Raw genomic sequence first — 20,182 nt, 5'->3', positions numbered from 1 at the left:
ACAAAAATAAATGTGTTACTGTTTAAAAGCCACACCTGTAACATCTGACTAGTTTAATATAGTAATATTTGTTTATTAAAAAATAATTGGTTTGCCTAACTTCTTACAAATTCATCCTTTAAACTACTTACTTTCAATAAAAAAGCAATAAAGTTGAAAAAGAAACAATGAAGAATTACTTTAATTTCAATAATTTTTTAGTCACAAAAAGAAAGTTAAAAAAAAAATAATAAATGCAATAACAGTACATATAGTATAATAGAACTATTATTGGAAAAGGAATAGAAATATGTGCATTTAATAAACGCAAATGTGTATAGGAACAAGTGTTGGCAACAAATTTCCGCTCTTAAAATGCCAATGCAGAAGCCTGAGGGCCATCCACTGGGGAAAAGAGCAAGAGCCTGTTAGACAAGCTGTTACCTTCACCTGGAATTTCAGAAAATTTTAAAAATATATAAAACATGTTTTTAAATTTTATATTATATATAATAATAATAATAAATTAACATTTATATGTAAGAACTTAACATGTGTGTACTAAATGCTAGAAAATTATCTTTCCAACTTGGACAACTTTGCAAAGATGCTACTATCAAGTTTTAACTATACACCTTTGTCAAAGGTTCTAAACCAGATTTTAATTATACAGCAATCTCTCAAATTTACAATCGCCATATTTTCTTAAGAAGTAGTTTATATATGAGGAATGAGTGATTTTCCCCATATACAGGGCATCTCAAAACTGGAGGTACAAACTTCAGGAGTAAATAGAACTCATGAAAACAAACAAGTCTTATTGAACATGTTGGGTCCAAAAACTGTTTCAGAGATATTTGGCAGGGGTTGGTAAGCCAAGAGTTCTTTGACACACGAGTCGCATTTACATTACACAGTCAGCTTTATTTTGAGGTGACTTTGATTGGATTAGAAATACCAGCTGTCTGTGTGCGTTTCAATTTAATAATGATGTATCAGCATAACTATGTCCTTATTCATTTTGCACTTGTAGTGCTCATCATCACTAAACCAACATATATTACTGATCATTACATTACATTACATGACAAGTGTGAAACGAATAAGGTCACAGTTATGCTGTTACATTATTAAATTGCAAACATTTTATTTAGCTTGACAGTTGATTATTTAATATTGATTTTCATGACATTTTGTAGTTTAGTGACTCCATTCTTTTTTCTTAAATTCTGTGTTACTGTGTAATTTCATTGTAAGTGAATTCTTTTATGACTTCACACTTTTTCAAATGAACAGATGACTGATATCCAGAAGTATGTTGTGATGGGCAATGGTAACATGCATGAGGCTGCATGATTATACCACACAGCATTCAGATAGACAGAATTCAGGAGAATTTATCAGTATTTATGAGAAAACGGTGCATTTTCACCATTTATGCAAACCACTGGAAGGCCCAGGCAGAACAGCTTCTACTCCACAATTGTAAGAAAAAATCCTAAGAATTGCAGAAAATCCAGGTGCAATTAGCAACAGGATCTCTTCTGCAGAAAACATTGTCATAATACAGTTTGGTAGATTTTACATGAACAAACTTTCATGTGCAATACCCCCTATCATGTGCAATCTCCGATTGCTAATGACTTTGCACCAAGAGTTGTGCTTAGTCAGTGGATCCTGACTAAGCGCTCCGAAAATCTGCAGTTCTTAAGTTTGGTTTTATTCACTCGTGAAGCATGCTTCACTTGAGATGGCATTATGAACTTCCATAGCCCTTGGAAATTCATAATGATGTTCATAAGGATTTTCTTGCACCATATTTGGCCCAAATAAATCCTTATGCCACCACTGAATTGGCACATCAGCAAAAACTTTCTGCCAGTGTGTGGATAGATATCCTTGAAGATTGATTGATTGATGGGACCTCATGTTTTCATTGGTAGACAGCATGGTCTCGTTTATCTTCGTTTTTTGCAACATGAGCTATCAGAACTTTGGGAGGATGTACCTCTTTTGGAAATTCAGCATATGTGGTTCATTCACAATGAGACATTGCCTCGTTTTCTTTGGAACCTTAGGAAGTTCTTGAATGAAAGAGTCAACAACAGGTGGATAAGGTGTGGTGGAACCACAGCATGGCCTCCTAGATCACTATACTTTAATCTTTTGGATTTCTTTCTGTGGGATTACTTAAATGTTTGTTGTATTCAAGTTCTGTTGAACAACACTCGGGCGCCTCCGTAGCCAGGTGGGAAGGAGCAGCAGTGCGTAGCACATGCTTCTTGATTAGACCAGGGTTCGAGCCCATCACCACCAAATACGGAGGATGCAGAAAGGTCAGGGAATGACCACCGCATATTCCCGGAGCAATATGGCCTTAGTTGCTAATGCTCCTAAAAACCAAATAACAAACAAAACAAACAAACAACACTCAGTGAATGTGTTGAAAATGATTGTCACAGAATCGGAGAAACCTCAGGGATCTTTGAACGCATATGAAATCTGATGAGAAAACGTGCTGAAGCTTACATTCAAATGGAAAGTCATCACTTTAAGCACCTGTTATAAAATGCGATGTAAACATTACTCGCACATCAGAGAACTCTCAACTTACTGGCCCCTACCATAAAAGCCAAATATCTCTAAAACAATTGATTTTTGGACCCATGTTTATTGACTTTATTGCTTGTTTAGACAAGTTCCATTTATTTCTAAAGTTTGTACCAATAGTTTTGAGACACTCTGTATAGAAATGTAATGAGAGGAAACATGCTAAAGTAAATATTTGCAACTCTGTTACAGTATTCATGTGGTATTTAACATATACATGGCACTTGATAATTATACATGTATTTTGCTGCATATACAACTTAACTTGCATGGGTGTTCAGAATTCAGTTTATCAAGGAATAAATCGGCAAGTGTTCTAGAAATTTCTTCAATCAGAGGCATAGCTAATGAGAAAAACGAAAGTTTCAGTGACATTATATCTGACTATAAAGTTTCAACTGCAAGAAACAAGCAGAAGTGCTTAAAGGAAACAGTTTTCAATTAAAAGACAAATGACAGTGTAAACAAAATGAACAGGTGTAAGGAAATTGGTGGTACAGTTACCCAGTATTTGTTAATTTTACTTCAATGTGTGTTACAGGCATGCACAAAACACCATTACACAAGCATGACAACAACACTGCACAGATATTACACTACTGCTAACCCTCCACAATCCATCCCTCAGTTAGGAAGGACATATCCACTTTTATCTCTACCAAAATGAAGAGCTATTCCACTGTATTGGAACCACATCCTTACCATATTTCTAAGGGCATATCATCCAACAGTTTAGGAGTGTTTCCTGTAAGAATACAGCAGTACTAAGATACTTGGGAGCAGTGGAGGTATAGCCTAATAATAAAGGCCCTATTAGTGCCTGCCCAAATGTTGATGCACAAGTAGACTTGGTAGGCATGTGGACACATTACATAGAGGTTTTTGGCCAGCTTACCAAATGGCTGTTGTTGGTTAAAAAAAAAAAAAAAAAATTCACAGGAAAAGTGAACATTCTGATATACATTTATACAGTACTTGGATTTCAGGAAAGCTTTTGATACTATTGCACATGGAAGACTACTGTACAAATTGGAGCAGTATGGCATTAAGGGCAAGTTGCTACAATGGATAACAGGATGGTTGCGTGGGAGAACAGTCGTCGTAATCAGTGGACATTGCTATTCATGGTCTAATGTTATAAGTGGATACCCCCAAGGTTCGGTGTTGGGCTCATTGTTGTTTTGTATATTTATCAATGATATTGATGAAAGTATATCAAAGCTTAATGTTGAAGTTTGCAGGTGATACAAAGGTTGTTAATGACAGTAACAAGATCTAGAAACTCCTGCAACATGATCTAGAAAAGTTGGGCAGATGGGCTGAAAAGTGGCAACTGAAGTTTAACATTGACAAATACAAAGTATTGCATGTGGGTAGCAGTAATCCCAGAGCAATGTATAAACTGTGTGGTGTTACATTCAGGGTAGTGGAGAATGAAAGAGACCTGGGGGTAATTGAGTCAGATATGAAATTTTCTGAGCAGTGCAGACAGGTTGCCACAGCAGATCATGCATCTTATCAATGATATACAGGAATTTGGTTAGCAGGGAAAAGGAGGTGATTATCCTCTTGTATAAGGCAATGGTCCAACCACACCATGAGTACTGCACAGAAGTCTGGAAGCCTCATTTTAGGAAGGATGTAGAGTTGCTAGTACAGAGAAGAGCAACAAGACTGGTGAGGGGAACAAAGGGGGAGCTCTTACGAAGAAAGGCTTAAGTTTTGCAAATTTCAGCGTCTAGAGACTAGGCACCTGCGAGGTGATCTGACTGAGGAGTATAAGGCCTTAAATGGATTGAACAGGCTCAATGCTGATGGGATTCTTCCTCTTGCTCAGATCACAAACCTGAGGGGGCATAAACTAAAATTGAGGAAAGACAGTTGTCAAATAGATGTGGGAAATCTGCCTTTAGCCAGCGGGTAGTTGATTGCTGGAACAAACTTCCATCTGTCATTGTGGAAGTTGATAGTTTAAATAAATGCAAGGAAGACGACAAACTTTTGGAGCGAATGGATTGCTGAAATGGGATTTTTTTTTTTTTTTTTGGCTGATGCTGTATAAGCTTGCTTTCTTGCATCATATGCCTCTACTAATGCTAATGCTTTCCACTGGTTATGAACACAAGAAAGCAGTTGACCAGTGCAACTGCTCAGTACTGTACGTTGGAGTCTGTTGTAAATGTGTTGCGGACACCACTAAATTGTGGAATATCCCTTTAGTTCTTAATTTGTGCATTCTACAGCAGCAGCTCTATTACCTAAAGGCACAAACAGTGTACCCAGGTCTCTTGAAATCTGTTCATGTGGAAATTTTATTTGTTCTACGGAAAATATTTTAAATTGCACCACCCATAGATTTCAGAATTTATATAGCTTAGATCTGAAAACTGAAAATTTCTTTGGTTAACAAAACTTCAGTATTTCTCTTTATTACTAGCATATACAATAATAATAAAATTTATTATTAATTGCTTTGGCTAACATGTACATACTATAGGACTTGAAGGGCAAGGGCACTCTTCTATGTGCAGGTAATGTGATATACTAAGAATGAAGAAAACTGCTCTTTGTGAATTAGAAATAATTTATTAAATGGCAGTTACCACTTTTGATGCACAAGCTGAAAATAATATGCTAAAATAAATTTCCAAAGATCTGAAGCAGAAATAGAAAAAAGTAAAGGAAAGGGAGATTGCCATACATTTCCTCCAAAGTGTTATGACCAACAGTGGATTATGGATTTTTCTCAGAGACCTCTGAGCTAAAACCTGTACAGAATATTCATCTGCATGGAATGGCTTTATCAGAGGCAGACTGGGTCAAAAATTCTTTTTAGGAAAACTTTACCTCATGCTAGTGTTTATGGCCAAAATCATACCAGCCTCCAAGCCCACCCGGGGTTTCCCTGGCAAGTCTTATGGCCAGCCCACCTCTGGACTTGATGCTGGCTACAAAGGCAGAGGAAGACTGTAGTTGGTCTGAGTCAACTCCTCACTTTCAGGTTACCACAGCCTGAAATGTGGGAATTGGGTAAAAGAAAAAAAATTATTTCCTGGAGTGACATCTGAGATTGGGGAAGAGGACAATCCAGGAGGTGAACCTGCCGATGTTTCTGTTGATGTTGGCACCTGGGCTATGTTAAATGGACCAGGTGTCTAAGAGCTCTCTCTGGCAATGATTATGCAAGATCTGTAGGTACTCAAGGTTAATGGTATGGTTCTCCCGGATACTCTAAATGATTGTCCAATGGAGCACACTTACCACTATATTGGGTAATCATACCAAAGGCTGGGCATCTGCATAACTGGATATGCTAAAGGTGTATTGGAAGTGGAGAAGTTACATGGTGTTTCACAGCAGCTGCAAGAACTATACCTTTAAGAGTCCTATGATCCTCCATGTCTTGCAATCATTGCTGAAGAGCATTCAGAGAATGCCTGGTCCATTCAACAACCCATGTGCCAACATCAACAGATACTTTGGCAGGTTCACTGTCCTTTCCTCCTGGATTGCCCTCTTCCCCAACCCCAGATGCTGCCCCAGGAAATACCTCAAACCCCATTCTCCTGAGATCTCACCCTGGTACCGTCGTCCCACATTCAGGATTACTTCTGCCAGTACCAGGAGGTCCCAAAGAATTCAAGACAGACTTTCCAGTTCTTTTAAAGCCGCAACAGTATCACAGGCTGTCCAACCACAAAATAACTGTTGAGATTTTGCAGTCCCACAGACATCAAACTCATACCAATCACAACCTTCCTCTTCCTGTATAGCAGCCATCAAGTTTCTCCGTGGAGCTAAATATGTTCTGGGCAGTTTTTTCCCAATCTACATAAAAAAAAAAAAGCAAACAAAAAAAAGAAGAAAAACCAACATCCTCTTTTTAAGGCAGTAATGTACGGTGACCCCATCTCCCTCTCTCCTTCAAGAGTTTATTTTATATTTATATTGATGATTTATTGTAAACTCCACTGACCTGGTGGTAGTGCCAGAGTATAAACAAGAAATTTTTATTTTATTATTGGGCCTGTACACCAAAAAGCAATGGCCGTTCATTAAATTATTTCCAATTCACACAGAGCAGCATTCTAATTTTCTATTCTTACCCGCACGTAATAACATGCAAATAACTAACTACAGTATTTCTCTTTATTATTATTACATACAATAGTAATTAGATACTTACTTTTTTTTGTGAAAAAAATAGTCACACGAAATACATTGTGATGTTCAAGTTTTCTCTAACTTTAATTGCCTCGATTGTACTCGTTGGGATAGGTATTGGGCCTGAATCACCTGATACATCACTACTTGAACTGGAGATGTCACCCTGACTGAGCAAATATTGACTAGTGCGATATGCAGCCAGATGAGCATAGCGGACAGGAGCTGGAACGGATATACTTCTAGTGCAACGGGCATAGATATGACACAAATAATATGTTAATTTTTGTAATTCATCAGGAGGAAAGCTATTATCATCCCATAAAACAGTATAGTGAGAAGGTTTGCTAGTTCCTTGGATACCAAAATGGCTGCACAAGAAAAAATCAAAGTTTACTGGATGAGTAACGGATTTATCAACAGTTGTACCTGGTGGAATATTTCTCATTTTTCCAACTCCATCTCTGCTATCGGATGGTTTAAACCTAGTATGATGATTTTTTTGTACAACAATAAAAGAAGTTGCAGGCTTGTATTTATCTCCTCCTACAAGAGTGCATGCATCTCTGATTTGACTAACTTCTTTTTTCTGAACTTTGAAGAATTCTCCTTCACTAACTCCATCACGATAAAAAATTATCTTTTCCGGTAAATGTCCTCTTGTTTGGCGGCGAAATTCCAATAAAAGGTCTTTTACCATCGATTTCAATTCTATGATGATTTCTTCTCTTTCTTTCACTTCATTCCTTTCAGCTTGAACCCGTATCGAAACAGCATACCTCGATGGAATTGCATCAAGACTTCCTACTGCCGCTGCAATCGATGGCTTATTAGAACCTGGACCTGGATGGCTAACATCTGCTCCAATAATGATTATTGGTTTTTTGAAGATAATTGGTTTTTCTGCCTGCAAAAGTGAATTGTTTACACCTCCCCTTTTAGCATTTATTTTTTGGCACAGATTGCCTATTAACTGTGGATTGCATTTTTTCACAACGTTTATCTCTCTTACACATTGAGTGATGATACCAAGTTGGGTTTCCGCTATCTGTTTGATTTCCGCATAATTTGATATTCTGCTTGAAAGAACGATGACAACCAAATCAGGTTTATATTTATCGTATGCAGTCTTTAAAACAGCCATAACACTTTGTCGTTCAACAATTAATATATCGGCAACACGTCCAATATTTATACCAGCTGCGGTACCAATTTCACACAACATGTCAGAAAATCTTCGCAAATTGTGCATGCCGCAAAATCTCTGGCTACTAAAACTTATTAAAATCCATTTTTCAATATTAGCTCCTCTGTAAAACATTTTGTCCCTCATATCCCAAGAGCCCTCTCTTGGTTTTATATTCTGATTTTGACTATAACAAATACAAGGAGGATCAATGACTCTGCCTTGAAGCTGTAATGGCCTATTACTTATTTTTAAACCAAACTCCTTAACAGTGGGATCATTTTCAAATGCTGCATCTCTAACTATACCTTCTATGTTTCTAAATCTTACCTCCGGTGCACGGGCTGTATATCTTATCATATCAGCAGTTTGAAAATCCCGTAATTTTTTTTTATAGTGCTGTCCAGCTAAGAGGTTGCATACTTCAAAAGGTAAATACACAGTTTTCTTTTCCGAACCGACATTTAAACAAGGTAAATTGGGATATCGAAGTCTCATTTTATATGTCTCATAAAAGTAGTCAGCAACCGTCATAACAATGTCTTTTCCATCTTTTTGCATTTGAAATTCTGTCCTGTTAGCAGATTTGCGAGATACCTTCAGAATTCGATATTTCCTGGGATAATTCATATGGGTAACCACAATTTTCAGACCTTTCAATTCCTTTGACAGTTGCACAATATCTGAATCATGTAGTCCTTGCCTTACCTCATCTATATTTGCTATATCAAGAAATTTACAAACATATTCTATTATTGAACAAGGTTCATAGAACGCCGTAGCTGACATATCGATGTTTAACATTGGTTTCCACTGGGAAAGTTGCACACTCTGATGATATCCAAACCAAATCTCCTGCCCTTTCCCAAGTGAATGTATTTCCTCTTTAGATGGTCGACTGAAGAAAGATCTTCCTACCGGCACATGCCGCAATGCAGGCCCATGTCTTAAAATAATTTCTAACGCCATAACTGCTTCCTGAGATGCAGAGGAACTCCTCCCTTGAAACAACTGGTAAAGTGGCTCTAAACTTATTGCACAGTCGGATTGCTCTTCCTTTTCAACAGCATTTATGCAGATTTCAAACACATCGTCTTTCTCTCTTCCAGGTTCAGGAAAATTTACTCTGAAAGTCAAACTGTTTGATGGAAGTGGTCTACGAGTAATAAGATTCTTTCTTCCATCATAGGCAGGATAATAGCCCTTAAAGACTTTGAATTCCTTAACCATTTTATTAATAATTTCTCTGTTCAGTTTTGTATTGAGACACCTATATTTTTTAACGGCAGAAGGCGCTTCTGCTGCTTCTTGACTTCTTATTGGATAAATTTCCACATCATAATGATAGACGTTACCTTGAGGTAGTTGTATTTCAAAATAATTTGCAATCAAGTTGATCACTCTTCCCAATTTCCCATATCCGGGCCTTAATGGTAGAACTGCAGTTGAATCAAATAAAGGACGATCTACAAGAAGCCTTTTAAATGCAGATGATACTTGTTTAATTGGGTCAGAAGATGGAGGCTTGGAAGGTTTAGGTGTTATGTCACTGGTCGTTTCTTTTGGAGGAGGAACTGGTTCTGTTCTTGGTACTTTCTTCTCTCCTTGCTGTTTAATTGGACCAGAAGATGGAGGCTTAGAAGGTTTAGGTGTTATGTCACTGGTTTTTTCTTTTGGAGGAGGAAGTGGTTCTGTTCTTGGTACTTTCTTCTCTCCTTGCTGTTTAATTGGGCCAGAAGATGGAGGCCTAGAAGGTTTAAGTGTTATGTCACTGGTTGTTTCTTTTGGTGGAGGAGGAACTGATTCTGTTCTTGGTACTTTCTTCTCTCCTTGCTGTTTATCCACAAGTGACTCCTTTTCTATTTGGGTATCAGAGGTAAATGGCAAGGGTGTGGATGGGCCTTGTCTTGGTTCATCGATTACCCTTCTTTGTTCTGGCTGGGCAGTCTGCTGTGACTCTTGAGCTCGGCTTTCTTCTTCAGGACGAGCACCCCTACCTAAAATAAAAAAAAATTCTAACATTTAGAAATGCATAAAATTATATAATATATAGTCTACACCTTTCATTAATATTGGAACGCATAAAAAATAGAAATGCATAAAATTATATAATATATAGTCCACACCTTTCATTAATATAGGCTGCCAAGGAGATTGGGTAACTAAAATTAAACATAATCTACTTTGGGATTCATACAAGCAAACTATTCATTAGAGATGTAATCCTGATGGGCTCCTCCGTTTCTTACTTTAATAAAGTTAAGATTTAAATCTTATATGATGCACAATGGATCATGGTATGCTTAGCACAGTGTGTTATGTGCTTAGAATCTCCCCCACAAACCGAAAAGCAAGAGCAGGCTGGCATCTTTTTTTCAGGGACACAACTTTATGAGGGGGCCTGTGATGAGGCATTACTAAAGCCACCACCTTTTCAAAATGTCTGATCAATAGATGAATGGAGGAGGATAGGTCGCCAGACAAAAAAAAAAAAAAAAAAAACATTCCTGAGTTATCCTGAGAGAGAGAGAGAGAGAAAAGGGACTCACCAAGGAAGAGAAGACTGATGATATCCAGCTCAGGACCCTTGTGCCAAGCCCATACTTGGAAGCCCCCTGGGGTTAAACTAAATAATAATAACCAGTAATGTCATATTCTTCTAAAAATTGAACTGAATTTTTTTTTGCTCTCTACTATTCTAATACTCAAAAAAATGACAACAAAACCTGGACCCCGAATATGGCATTATTAAATCCCAAAGAAGTGGTTACTCTAGCTTTAGTGTATTATGTCTATTCATTGCATATATTCCAAGGTCGATTTGCCAGTTTTTCTTGACGAAAAATCCGGATTTCCCGAAGAAAACGGAAAACTCGGGTTTTCTTTGAAGGATTGGTACCTAAGACTTTTGTGGGGGTGTGGATGATTATGTGATTGATGTTTATTTGTTTTTATTTAAATATATATATCTTTATCTTTCGATATTATATATATATATATCTTCTATTTATTATTATTTTTTTTCTCAATGCTATAAGACTTATTTAATTATTCCCTGTACTCTACTATGCCCCCCGTTTTGTCCCCCTCTCACTTTACATCTGACTTGTTAATCTCCCAAAAGATTCTAGACTCTAGGGGGTCTCAATAATTTAGGTATTCCTCCTCTGGACTGGCTGAAGTTCAAAATGACTGACAGACAAGTACCAAAACATAATAATATTTATTGACATTATATACATTTCAATCAATAGCTACAATTAACTGTGAACTTTATTATGTGTGGCTTTGTTAGACTGCTAAGCCTTATCTGTGTAAATATCCTTGTAATTCAAACTACAGAATTTTATGCATATATATATCATCATGTTCTTCGTGTGCCTCATCCTTGGGTTCTAACAGATCTAGGAGTTCATTACATCTCATAATCCTTACATCAGCTTTCCTACTAGTCAACTGTCCTAGTAGGTCTAAGGTAGCTTTCAGTATGAGAATAAACAATTACAAGTAGCTATATATATATATATATCCCTTTCCAAAATTATTACGTACACGTATATATGTATAGATATATCTCAGTTTGAAAATTCTTTCCTCAACCACAGATCTGTTCATCATTCATAATCAACCAATGTAATTAACAATCTTCCCGTATATCTAATCCAATAATTCTTTAATTAGCTAGACACTCAATCAGTGTTTTATCCGTTTAAACAATTACTATCACACTTAGTTATACTCTTAATAAATCCAAATTCACTATTATTTAACATTCAACTACAATCCTTTGCTACCTAATTAGTCATTCCCCCAAAATTAACTATTATATCAAGGTATCCTTTCTACCCACTAATTAACTTTTACCATAAGGTCCTACTCATTAATTTCTCTACAACTCTGTGTACCTGGGTGCAATTTACGTTTAGTTTTCTTCCATAGATTAAGTATTTCCTCTAGAGTCCTTCCTTCACTAACTTAAGATTTTTTCGTACTTAACTATCACTTACTCAGTTTTCCGAGTGTTCTCTCTATTCTGGGCTCCCATAACCATCTGCATAACGACGTAGACTAGAAGGCGGGCGTTGCTCATCCTTGAAATATATCAATCTTTACTGAGGTTCGCTCTCCCGTAGGCACTGCTCTGCTGAGTTGAATAAGGATCCTTTCTTACGTCATCGGTCAGCGCTGCATCCGTATACCGCTCTGGCACTGCGAAAATTTTAAGGTCGGCCTGTCGCTCATCACTGCTCAGTTGAGTACCCTGCCTCTAGAATTCTCCTTGGGCGTTCTTCTCTTTCCTTCTCGATGAATTGCATCAGCTTCTTCACTGTGCTGTATTCATTGGCTACTGCTGTATCTTCATTCTTCTACGTGGACACATTCTTTCTCCAACTTTAGACTTACATAAATTACTCACAAGAAACATTTCCTTCCCATTCCTCCGGCCGGCTCCAAAACCTTTCACCACCACCCAAAACTTAACGACTCTGCCACACAACTGTCTTCCTACACACAAGCCAAAAGACTGCAAAAAAAAAAAAAAAAAAAAAAAACCTTTATTTCTCTTTACTCTGAATTTCAAAATTTCCTACGCTTTTCTCTCTGACCAATCGCTGACCTGTACATCTCTTCCCCTTTAATTCCCATTCGTCTCCTTTACTGTTCCGTGGGCGTCTCTTCCATCCTTTTTTAGAGGGGGCTTCCGGTTTCCAGCAATTTCTGAAACTCTAGAAAGGTGACTGGAAGTTTCTCGATCTTCTTTGTGTTTGCCCATCTATGCCCTGTATTTGTCTTGCTACACCTGTCGTTATTGCCCCCATGAAATTTTTAAAGTGTGCACTCAATTTCTTGAGTACCTCAATTACTGAGCTCCATCTCTATCTTAATTGTGTTTTTGTTTCGGCCCATTGTTCTTTAGGGGCGAAATGTTGACTCTGATCTGTGCTCAATAACTACGGACTGCAGTGTTTCTGTTGTATCGCGTGTTCGAAACGCTTCCCCCCATTGCTACGTTAATCTTCCTCTTGCTTAAAGTAAGAGGCAAAACGAGCACCATTAAGCCTGGGACTTATCTGAATTATCCTATTCGAATTCTGTTATTTTGTTTTGACCTGATATATATTTCCAAAGGTTGTCTGTATTAATATTCACTAATAATTTTCCAATATCAATGATACCCATTATTAATAACAGTTGTAAGGATGGGTCCTTACAACTTAACACTGTGTGGGAGGTCAGCAATCATAACCCTTCTGCTGCTCACGAGGGTGATAAAAATTGAACTGTAAATACAATGAAAAATACTATTTAATAATGAAAACAATAATCCTCTTATAACTTTTTATTATAACATCTAATAAGTATAAGGCTAATAGTGAAAACGTTATATATATATATATATATATATATATATATATATATATACACACACACGCACACAAAAGCAGAATTAACACTAATATCCAAATAATTTTGATAATTTTAGATCATTTAAACAAATAAACAACACATTTTTCCAACGCAAGGATATCCATAAATATATTTGGTCACACGAGACAAGACAAATTAGATCAGTTATAGATTATATTATTTCAAAATATTCAGGGACATACGTATTGAAAGATGTCAGAGTTTATAGAGGAGCTGAATGTGGATCTGACCATTTTCTTGTTAAAACAACACTGAGGTGGAACTGGATTAAGAAAATGTGTGGACAACCAACAATGCAGGAAAGGAGAAGTGCTACAAGTGGATCAATTTAACATTGACCTACTCCAGGACGACAGCATTAGAAATAACTTCACCCAAAGACTGGATGCTGCAATTAACATAGAGATAAAAGGTAATATTGAAGAAATCTACGAATATTTAAAAAATACTGTTAAAAAAATAGCTCATGAAATCCTAGGCAAAAAGAAGAACCAAGGACAAAAAAAGACCTGGATTACAGAGAAAGTAAGAGCTGCTGTAGAGGAAAAGAAACTTGCATATCAAATGGCTGGGTGACAGGAATGATGCATATAGTAACATTTATGTTGGAAAAGAGAAAATAGCCAATCGGTTGGTAGTAGAAGCGAAAAATGAAGAATGGGAAAGGAAATGCGTAACTATTAATAGCAAATTGGGCTTTAAGCAATCAGCGGAATCGTGGAAGGTCCTTAAAGACTTGAGAAAACAGAATAAACACAATGATGGTTTGTAATACCTTTGAAAGACTGGACGGAGTACTACGAAGGACTTTTAAAAGAAGACCGGGAAGAGTTCAAGACGATGGAGGAATTTGGTGTAGAAGACTCGGGCTTAAAAGTTTCTGTTAGGGAAGTGGAACTCCTGCTAAAGGAAGGAAGGAATGGCAAATCACCTCGACCTGGAGGAGTTTACATGGAACTTCTGAAATATGGAGGAAGAGGAGTGGCTGTTCTGATACAAAAACTGTTAAATAGTATACTGAGAGGAGAAGAAATACCAAAAGAAATGATAACAGGATATATTACATCAATTTATAAGAAGGGCGATCGGAAAAGCTGTTCAAATTACAGAGGAATATGCGTCCTGAACCCGCTGTTAAAGATCCTTGGAAAATGGACCAGGAACCATTTAGAAGCCCGAATCGAGATATCAGAAGAACAAAGTGGTTTTTCAGCTGGGAGGTCATGTATAGATCATATCTCAGCAGTACGACAGATCCTTGAAAAATGCCAATCAAAAGGAAAAAAATCTTTATGATTTTCATTGACCCTGAAAAGGCATATGACAGTGTTCCAAGAAAATTCTTATGGGAAGCACTGAAAGAGGCAAATATTGATGGACAACTGATTAACATTATTAAGGCGATTTACAGGAATAATAGATGCAGAATTAAAGTGGGATCAGCTTTGTCACCTGAATTCCACACTTCAAAAGGCTTATTACAAGGTTGTTGCATGTCACCAACACTTTTCAAAATTTATATTGACATCTGCCTAAGATCCTGTCAAAAAATGTAATAAAATGGGATTGCCGATTAATAAGAACACCTATATTCACAATTTACTTTTTGCAGATGATCAGGTGGTGATAGCACAAGACTTAGAAGATGCAAAGTATGCATGTCGTCAGTTGTTTGAGGAATATAAACAATGGGGATTGTACAAAGTCTTCTATTGTATGGAGTGGAAACCTGGACATTGAATAGGCGAGTGGAAAACAAATTGCTCTCCACAGAAATGGATTTTTGGAGACGCTCAGCAGGAACTTCTAGAAGAGACAGAAAACGGAATGAAGACACCGGAAAAAATGGAAGTGAGAAAGACTATTATTGACACCATCAAAGAAAAGCGTCTAACATGGTATGGACATGTAAAACAGATGCAAGAAAACAGATATCCAAAAGCTATCCTGGAATGGATACCTCCTGGAAGAAGGAGAAGAGGAAGGCCTAGGAGGACATGGATGGATGGAGTACATGACAGCCCGAGGCTTAACCGACCAAGACACCTTGAACCGCACTTTATGGCGGGAAAAAATTCCTAACAAGAAATAACTTGTAGGCTGAGGAAACCCATTGTAAATGGAAACACTCCTCTTGATGATGATATATCGAGGACAGGACAGATTAATGCCATCAGAAATGATCGAAGATTACATAAGCCTGCGAAAACACGAGATATTTATTTTTATTTCAAACTATAAAGCTTAAGAAAAAGGTGTAACCATAACCTACAAAGGGCTCTAACGGTCTCAATATATAGCTAAGTCATATTAATTCCAATATTAACAAAATAAACAATCAATATAACCCATCATATCGTTATGAATAAGGCTTACATCGAAAGGCATGAAACAGGGGCTAGCGTTAGCCCGAGAGTTTTTACCTTCCCTGTAATTCCAACCAATCCAAACTAATACTCAGTTATCAATATTGTAATATATGAACATCGAGCCTGAGTCGTGTAACTATTGGGAACTTATTGCCAGTTGAAAGAATAGAGAGAATATTCCCATTGTAAGCTAGGCAAAGTTTGGATCTCAGGGAACGTGAAAAACCTCTCGCTCTAACTAGGTTATAAAAATTTCTCTCCATATCTAATAAGGAGTAAGGCAAGGTCTCCCTAGTCCCAAACATAGTCTAGAAATGAATTAAAGTACAAAGGGAAAGGAATGCAGGAGCCTGGCTTCTCACGATACATAAGGAATTTTACGACAGGAAAAAATAGATGGGAATACAGGATGGCATGGGAGGTTGGCCGAAAGGGAAGGCAGCCATGGGAGAGTAGGTGGGCATTTTTATTAATGTCTCCGACACCATGACGCTAAATAAAACACCTAAAGACGAGGGGACCCCATTTGGGGGTACGAGTCATCCCTGGACCGACTTGGACAGGAAACTCATGACTTACAGTGGCCAAGAAGAGTTTGCTCTAGAAGACAAAGGAGAGCACAGAATATAAAAAGGGCCCAAAATGAGACCAAAGGGTTGTCACCGTCGTCGGATCTGCTGGTTTTGGTCGCCATCGTTCCTATGGTTGCTGAACGATCATCGCCTTAGTTGCTGTGGGTTCGCCGGTGTATAGTGGATCCCTGCGGTCATCGATGATGGTCGCCGGCTCTGCCTAAGTCACCATCGGCGTCTCGCCCAAGCCTCTTCAGTAGCTGTCCGCACCATCCGTTCTGGCTGAAGAGATAGAATTGGGATGGCCAGAGAAAACCACAGTCCACTCCACTATAGAAGGAAGCCTTGCAACAGGCCCCAGGAAAAATCAACCTAACCTGTTAAGCAGACCGTTCTTACTTCTGCTTAACAGGTTAGGTTGATTTTTCCATGTTTCATGTGTGAAACAGCTAAATTTACATTGAACGATACTTTTACCAACGATACTTTTTCTTTCCTCCTAGAAAACCAAATGCAAGAGAAAAATAGTTAAACATAATTAAATATTAGTCCCGTAAGTATAGCGGACCACTACCATGATTTTTTCCATAAAAGTAACATTCTAAATAAATGGTACTTACACTTGTTTTTGCACTCCAAGTTATTTGAAAAAAATTGGATATCATTAATGTTAATATGATTAATAATAATAATGGCCTTATAATGATAAAAAAGTATAATAAATAAATGCAGATATATTCATTATGAAAAATGCAAAAAAACATTTTAAATTTCATTTTATTAAAAAAGAATTAACAGAAACAATCAATATTAACAATTATCAAATATGGAGTGCACCTCGACAGAGAGGTGTATAAAGGATTAATTATAGCAAAATAATCAGTGTGACATTTCCCCCAGGGGCTCACACCTGGTGAGTATGGGCTTGGCAAACCCAGGGTACTGAGCTGGATATCATCATTCTTCTCTTTCTTGGTGATGTCTTTCTACTTTTCTCTCTCTCTCACACAGGGGGTAACTCGGGACTTTTTTTTTTTTTTTTTTTTGGCTGGTGCAGCATAAGCCTCAGGCTTCCTCGTACCATGTGGCTAATAATAATAACATTTGTGCTGCTTGTTTGAAATAAGCTGTTGGATTCTTGGCTCCAATGACGTTACTGCAACACAGAGAGTCGTTTGTATTTCTAGCCGAGAGCGGTACTTGTTTTTAATTGCCCTAACTGATGAATATGTCTTCTCACACATATGTAGTTGCGAATGGAATTAAAATTTTGATGGCCTTTTCACTCAGCACTCACTTTTTACGGAAAACCAAAAATGAGATCTTGTTAGGGACGAGTGGAATTTACCTTTGAGACTGTCGTCGGATGATAGATCGATTAGGCTTTCTTTTATGTTCAAATTACTATCCTCGATTTTCGCCGAAAATGGATCTATTATTCAGGTATTTCCGTGTCTGGGTCCTCTTCCTTTGGGTAATAACGACCAAAAGAGTCAGTGAGCAACTGTAGGTGAAATCGAACAAGAGTTATTACTTGTCGGTTGTTGTAAATCCCCGTCCCTTAGCAGGGTTCCTGGTAATTCGTTGCGTAAAGAAACTTGTACTAATCCAATTAAGATTGAAGGACTCTAATATAGAATTAAGGTTAAAGTTAAATTCCTTAATAATAGAAAAGCAAGCCAAACTTACAGAACAAAGCAAAATTAACCAATACATCTTTATATTATACTTAAAAATATAATTATCTACACTTCCAAAATATACCATAGAAGGGCTGGATTTTGGTATCATTGGGCACAGTGTTCAGGGGTTATGAAGAAGTTTTAGGCTCTTAAAAAAAAAAAACCTCACATGACTACTCAAAAAAAAAAAAAAAAAAAAACACCTCATATAAAATCAGACTTAATTTAATTTATTAGTGCATAAGAGTGAGGCATTTTCATTAACTTGTTTATTTCATAGTAATTTTATTATTTACTAAATTAGTCTTGTAACGCACTTAATCGTTAACTCACAAATCAGAAAAACATGCTTCGCGTTCATAATATGAAAGGTAAGACGTCATTCATGAGGGAAGAAACTCTAGAAATTTGGTCAGGCCGAAAGAAATAAGTTATGCGGGGTAGAGTTCAAAATCTTTTGAGTGTGGGGCTTGTGTAGTGTTTCAAACGCTAGTCGTGAGATAGCTAGAGAGGGAAGGGAAGGGAAGGGAGACTGAAGACTGGGGGGGGGGGTGAGAGACAGAAATATGGGGTCAATAGTGAAGATAACCCCAAAAGTCGGTGGGGCAGGCTCATGCCTCACCAGGTGAAGATAGGGAGTGGCAGGGGGAAGGGTACAGAGTAACCGTCCCCACTTGCCAAGGGAAGGGATGGGATGGAATGGAATGGAAAGTGAACCGGGTGATGATACCCGGTTCAGATCGTCAAATGACGTTTCGGCAGCAACTACACAATGTCATTGTCGGGTCTTCTTATGCCATTCCTGGAACATGTTGTCCCAACCGTGTGAGTGGTCAAGTTCAGAAAATGGCTCCAGTTTAAACCAGTGGTCAGATCCAAGTTAAGTTAATGATTTGTTGTTCTTCAGATTGTAGTTGTTAAGTTTTAGTTTGGTTGAGGCATCTAAGCATCTTTATTCTGAATAACGAGTGGTTGGTGTGTAGGAAAATTTCTGCTAAGGTTGTGGGTATGTCTTTCTTCTAGTAAAAAGATCCTGCACAAACTGCGTTAAGGCTTTATAATTGTCCTTCCTCTCGAAGAGATATTGTTCTTGGTTTATTGGCTAGAAACGTATTCTGGTTATTAAGAGGCAGCGGAGGCCTTCCTATAGTTGGCAGTGGTGCATAAGGTGCTCCCACGTCTCTGGCTGTCCACAGTGACAGAGTGGAGTGTCACTCAATCCGAAACTGAAGAGTTTTGCTCTTATTGCGCCACGTCCTGTGTGAGTAGGTAAGATGTCAGCAGTCCAGGTGAAAACCATTTTGGGCATTTCGGAAACACTAGTTGATTATCCGGTATGAATCTTCGAGTGACTTCCCCTTTTGTCGAAATCGTTCAGCAGGTTTACCAGACCTGCTGTAGGTAAGTGAGAAGTCTAGGCAGTGTATAATCTAAGCAGGTGAGAAGTGTAAGTTTAGGCAGGTGATTGCTCTGTCTTTGGATAGTTGATAAAGCAACCCACAGCGGACGATCTCTAGGTCCAGTGGGAGAGCGCCCAAGAGGACCTGGATTCTTACAGTACAGCAGGCTCTCGAAATTGTCAGTAAGATTGAACGTTGAATCGTCTCTAGCTTCCTTTTGTTTACTGCTGTTACCGCCTTGTGGAACTAGACTCCTGATGCGTATGTTATTGCTGGTAAGAAGACTGCCTTACAGAAGAGGGCTAGGGTTCTCTTCTTAAGCCCCCAGTCGCGGCGAATGACTCTAGCTATTAGTGCGGAGTATTTTTTGATTTTGCTTCGGAGGTAAGTAAGATGGGGTGTGAATGACAGATTTTTATCCAGCAGAATACCAAGATATTTAAGTTCAGTGGAAAGCTTAATTGTTGTTTCCTGAATCTTTATCTGGGGAAGCCTTCTGATATTGAGAGAACCATTAAGTAGGATGGAGCAGGTTTTTGTTGGGGATATCTTTAAGTGGTTTTGGGTGGCCCAGTCTTGTAGGATATTTATAGCTCGGTTTGCAGAGATCTCTGGTTCAGTTCTTAAGTCGGCCGCCAGCATCAGGATCAGGTCATCCACATAGGCCTGTGACCTCACATCACCAAGGTCGAGGTTTAGAAAGCTGTCGAGCACCACGTTCCAGAGAAGGTACTGAGCCTTGTGGGCATCCTCTATAGACTGGTCGTGTGACTGAGCAGTACGGAGCACT

The 20,182-nt window shown here is 38.0% G+C and overlaps 1 protein-coding gene across 1 annotated transcript in view; it reads right to left on the bottom strand.

Annotated features, from left to right (window-relative positions):
* Positions 1-316: 316 nt before the first annotated feature.
* The window catches only part of LOC150077120 (protein argonaute-2-like), a 60,420-nt gene continuing 40,554 nt past the window's right edge, over positions 317-20,182 (bottom strand). Inside the window, exons 3-4 of the mRNA XM_090386267.1 lie at positions 6,776-9,936; positions 317-429 (exon numbers count right to left, since the gene is read on the bottom strand). Of these exons, the coding sequence (XP_090242393.1) occupies positions 6,797-9,936 (3,140 nt within the window). The 3' untranslated portion in view covers positions 317-429; positions 6,776-6,796. The remainder of the gene's footprint in view (positions 430-6,775; positions 9,937-20,182) is intronic.

This window comes from Mastigoproctus giganteus, chromosome 12 (assembly GCF_048544385.1).
Source record: "Mastigoproctus giganteus isolate SK-2022 chromosome 12, ASM4854438v1, whole genome shotgun sequence".
Taxonomy (NCBI): Eukaryota; Metazoa; Arthropoda; class Arachnida; order Uropygi; family Thelyphonidae; genus Mastigoproctus; species Mastigoproctus giganteus.
Note: the sequence above shows the minus strand (reverse complement) of the source record. Positions and strands in the feature narration are given on the sequence as shown.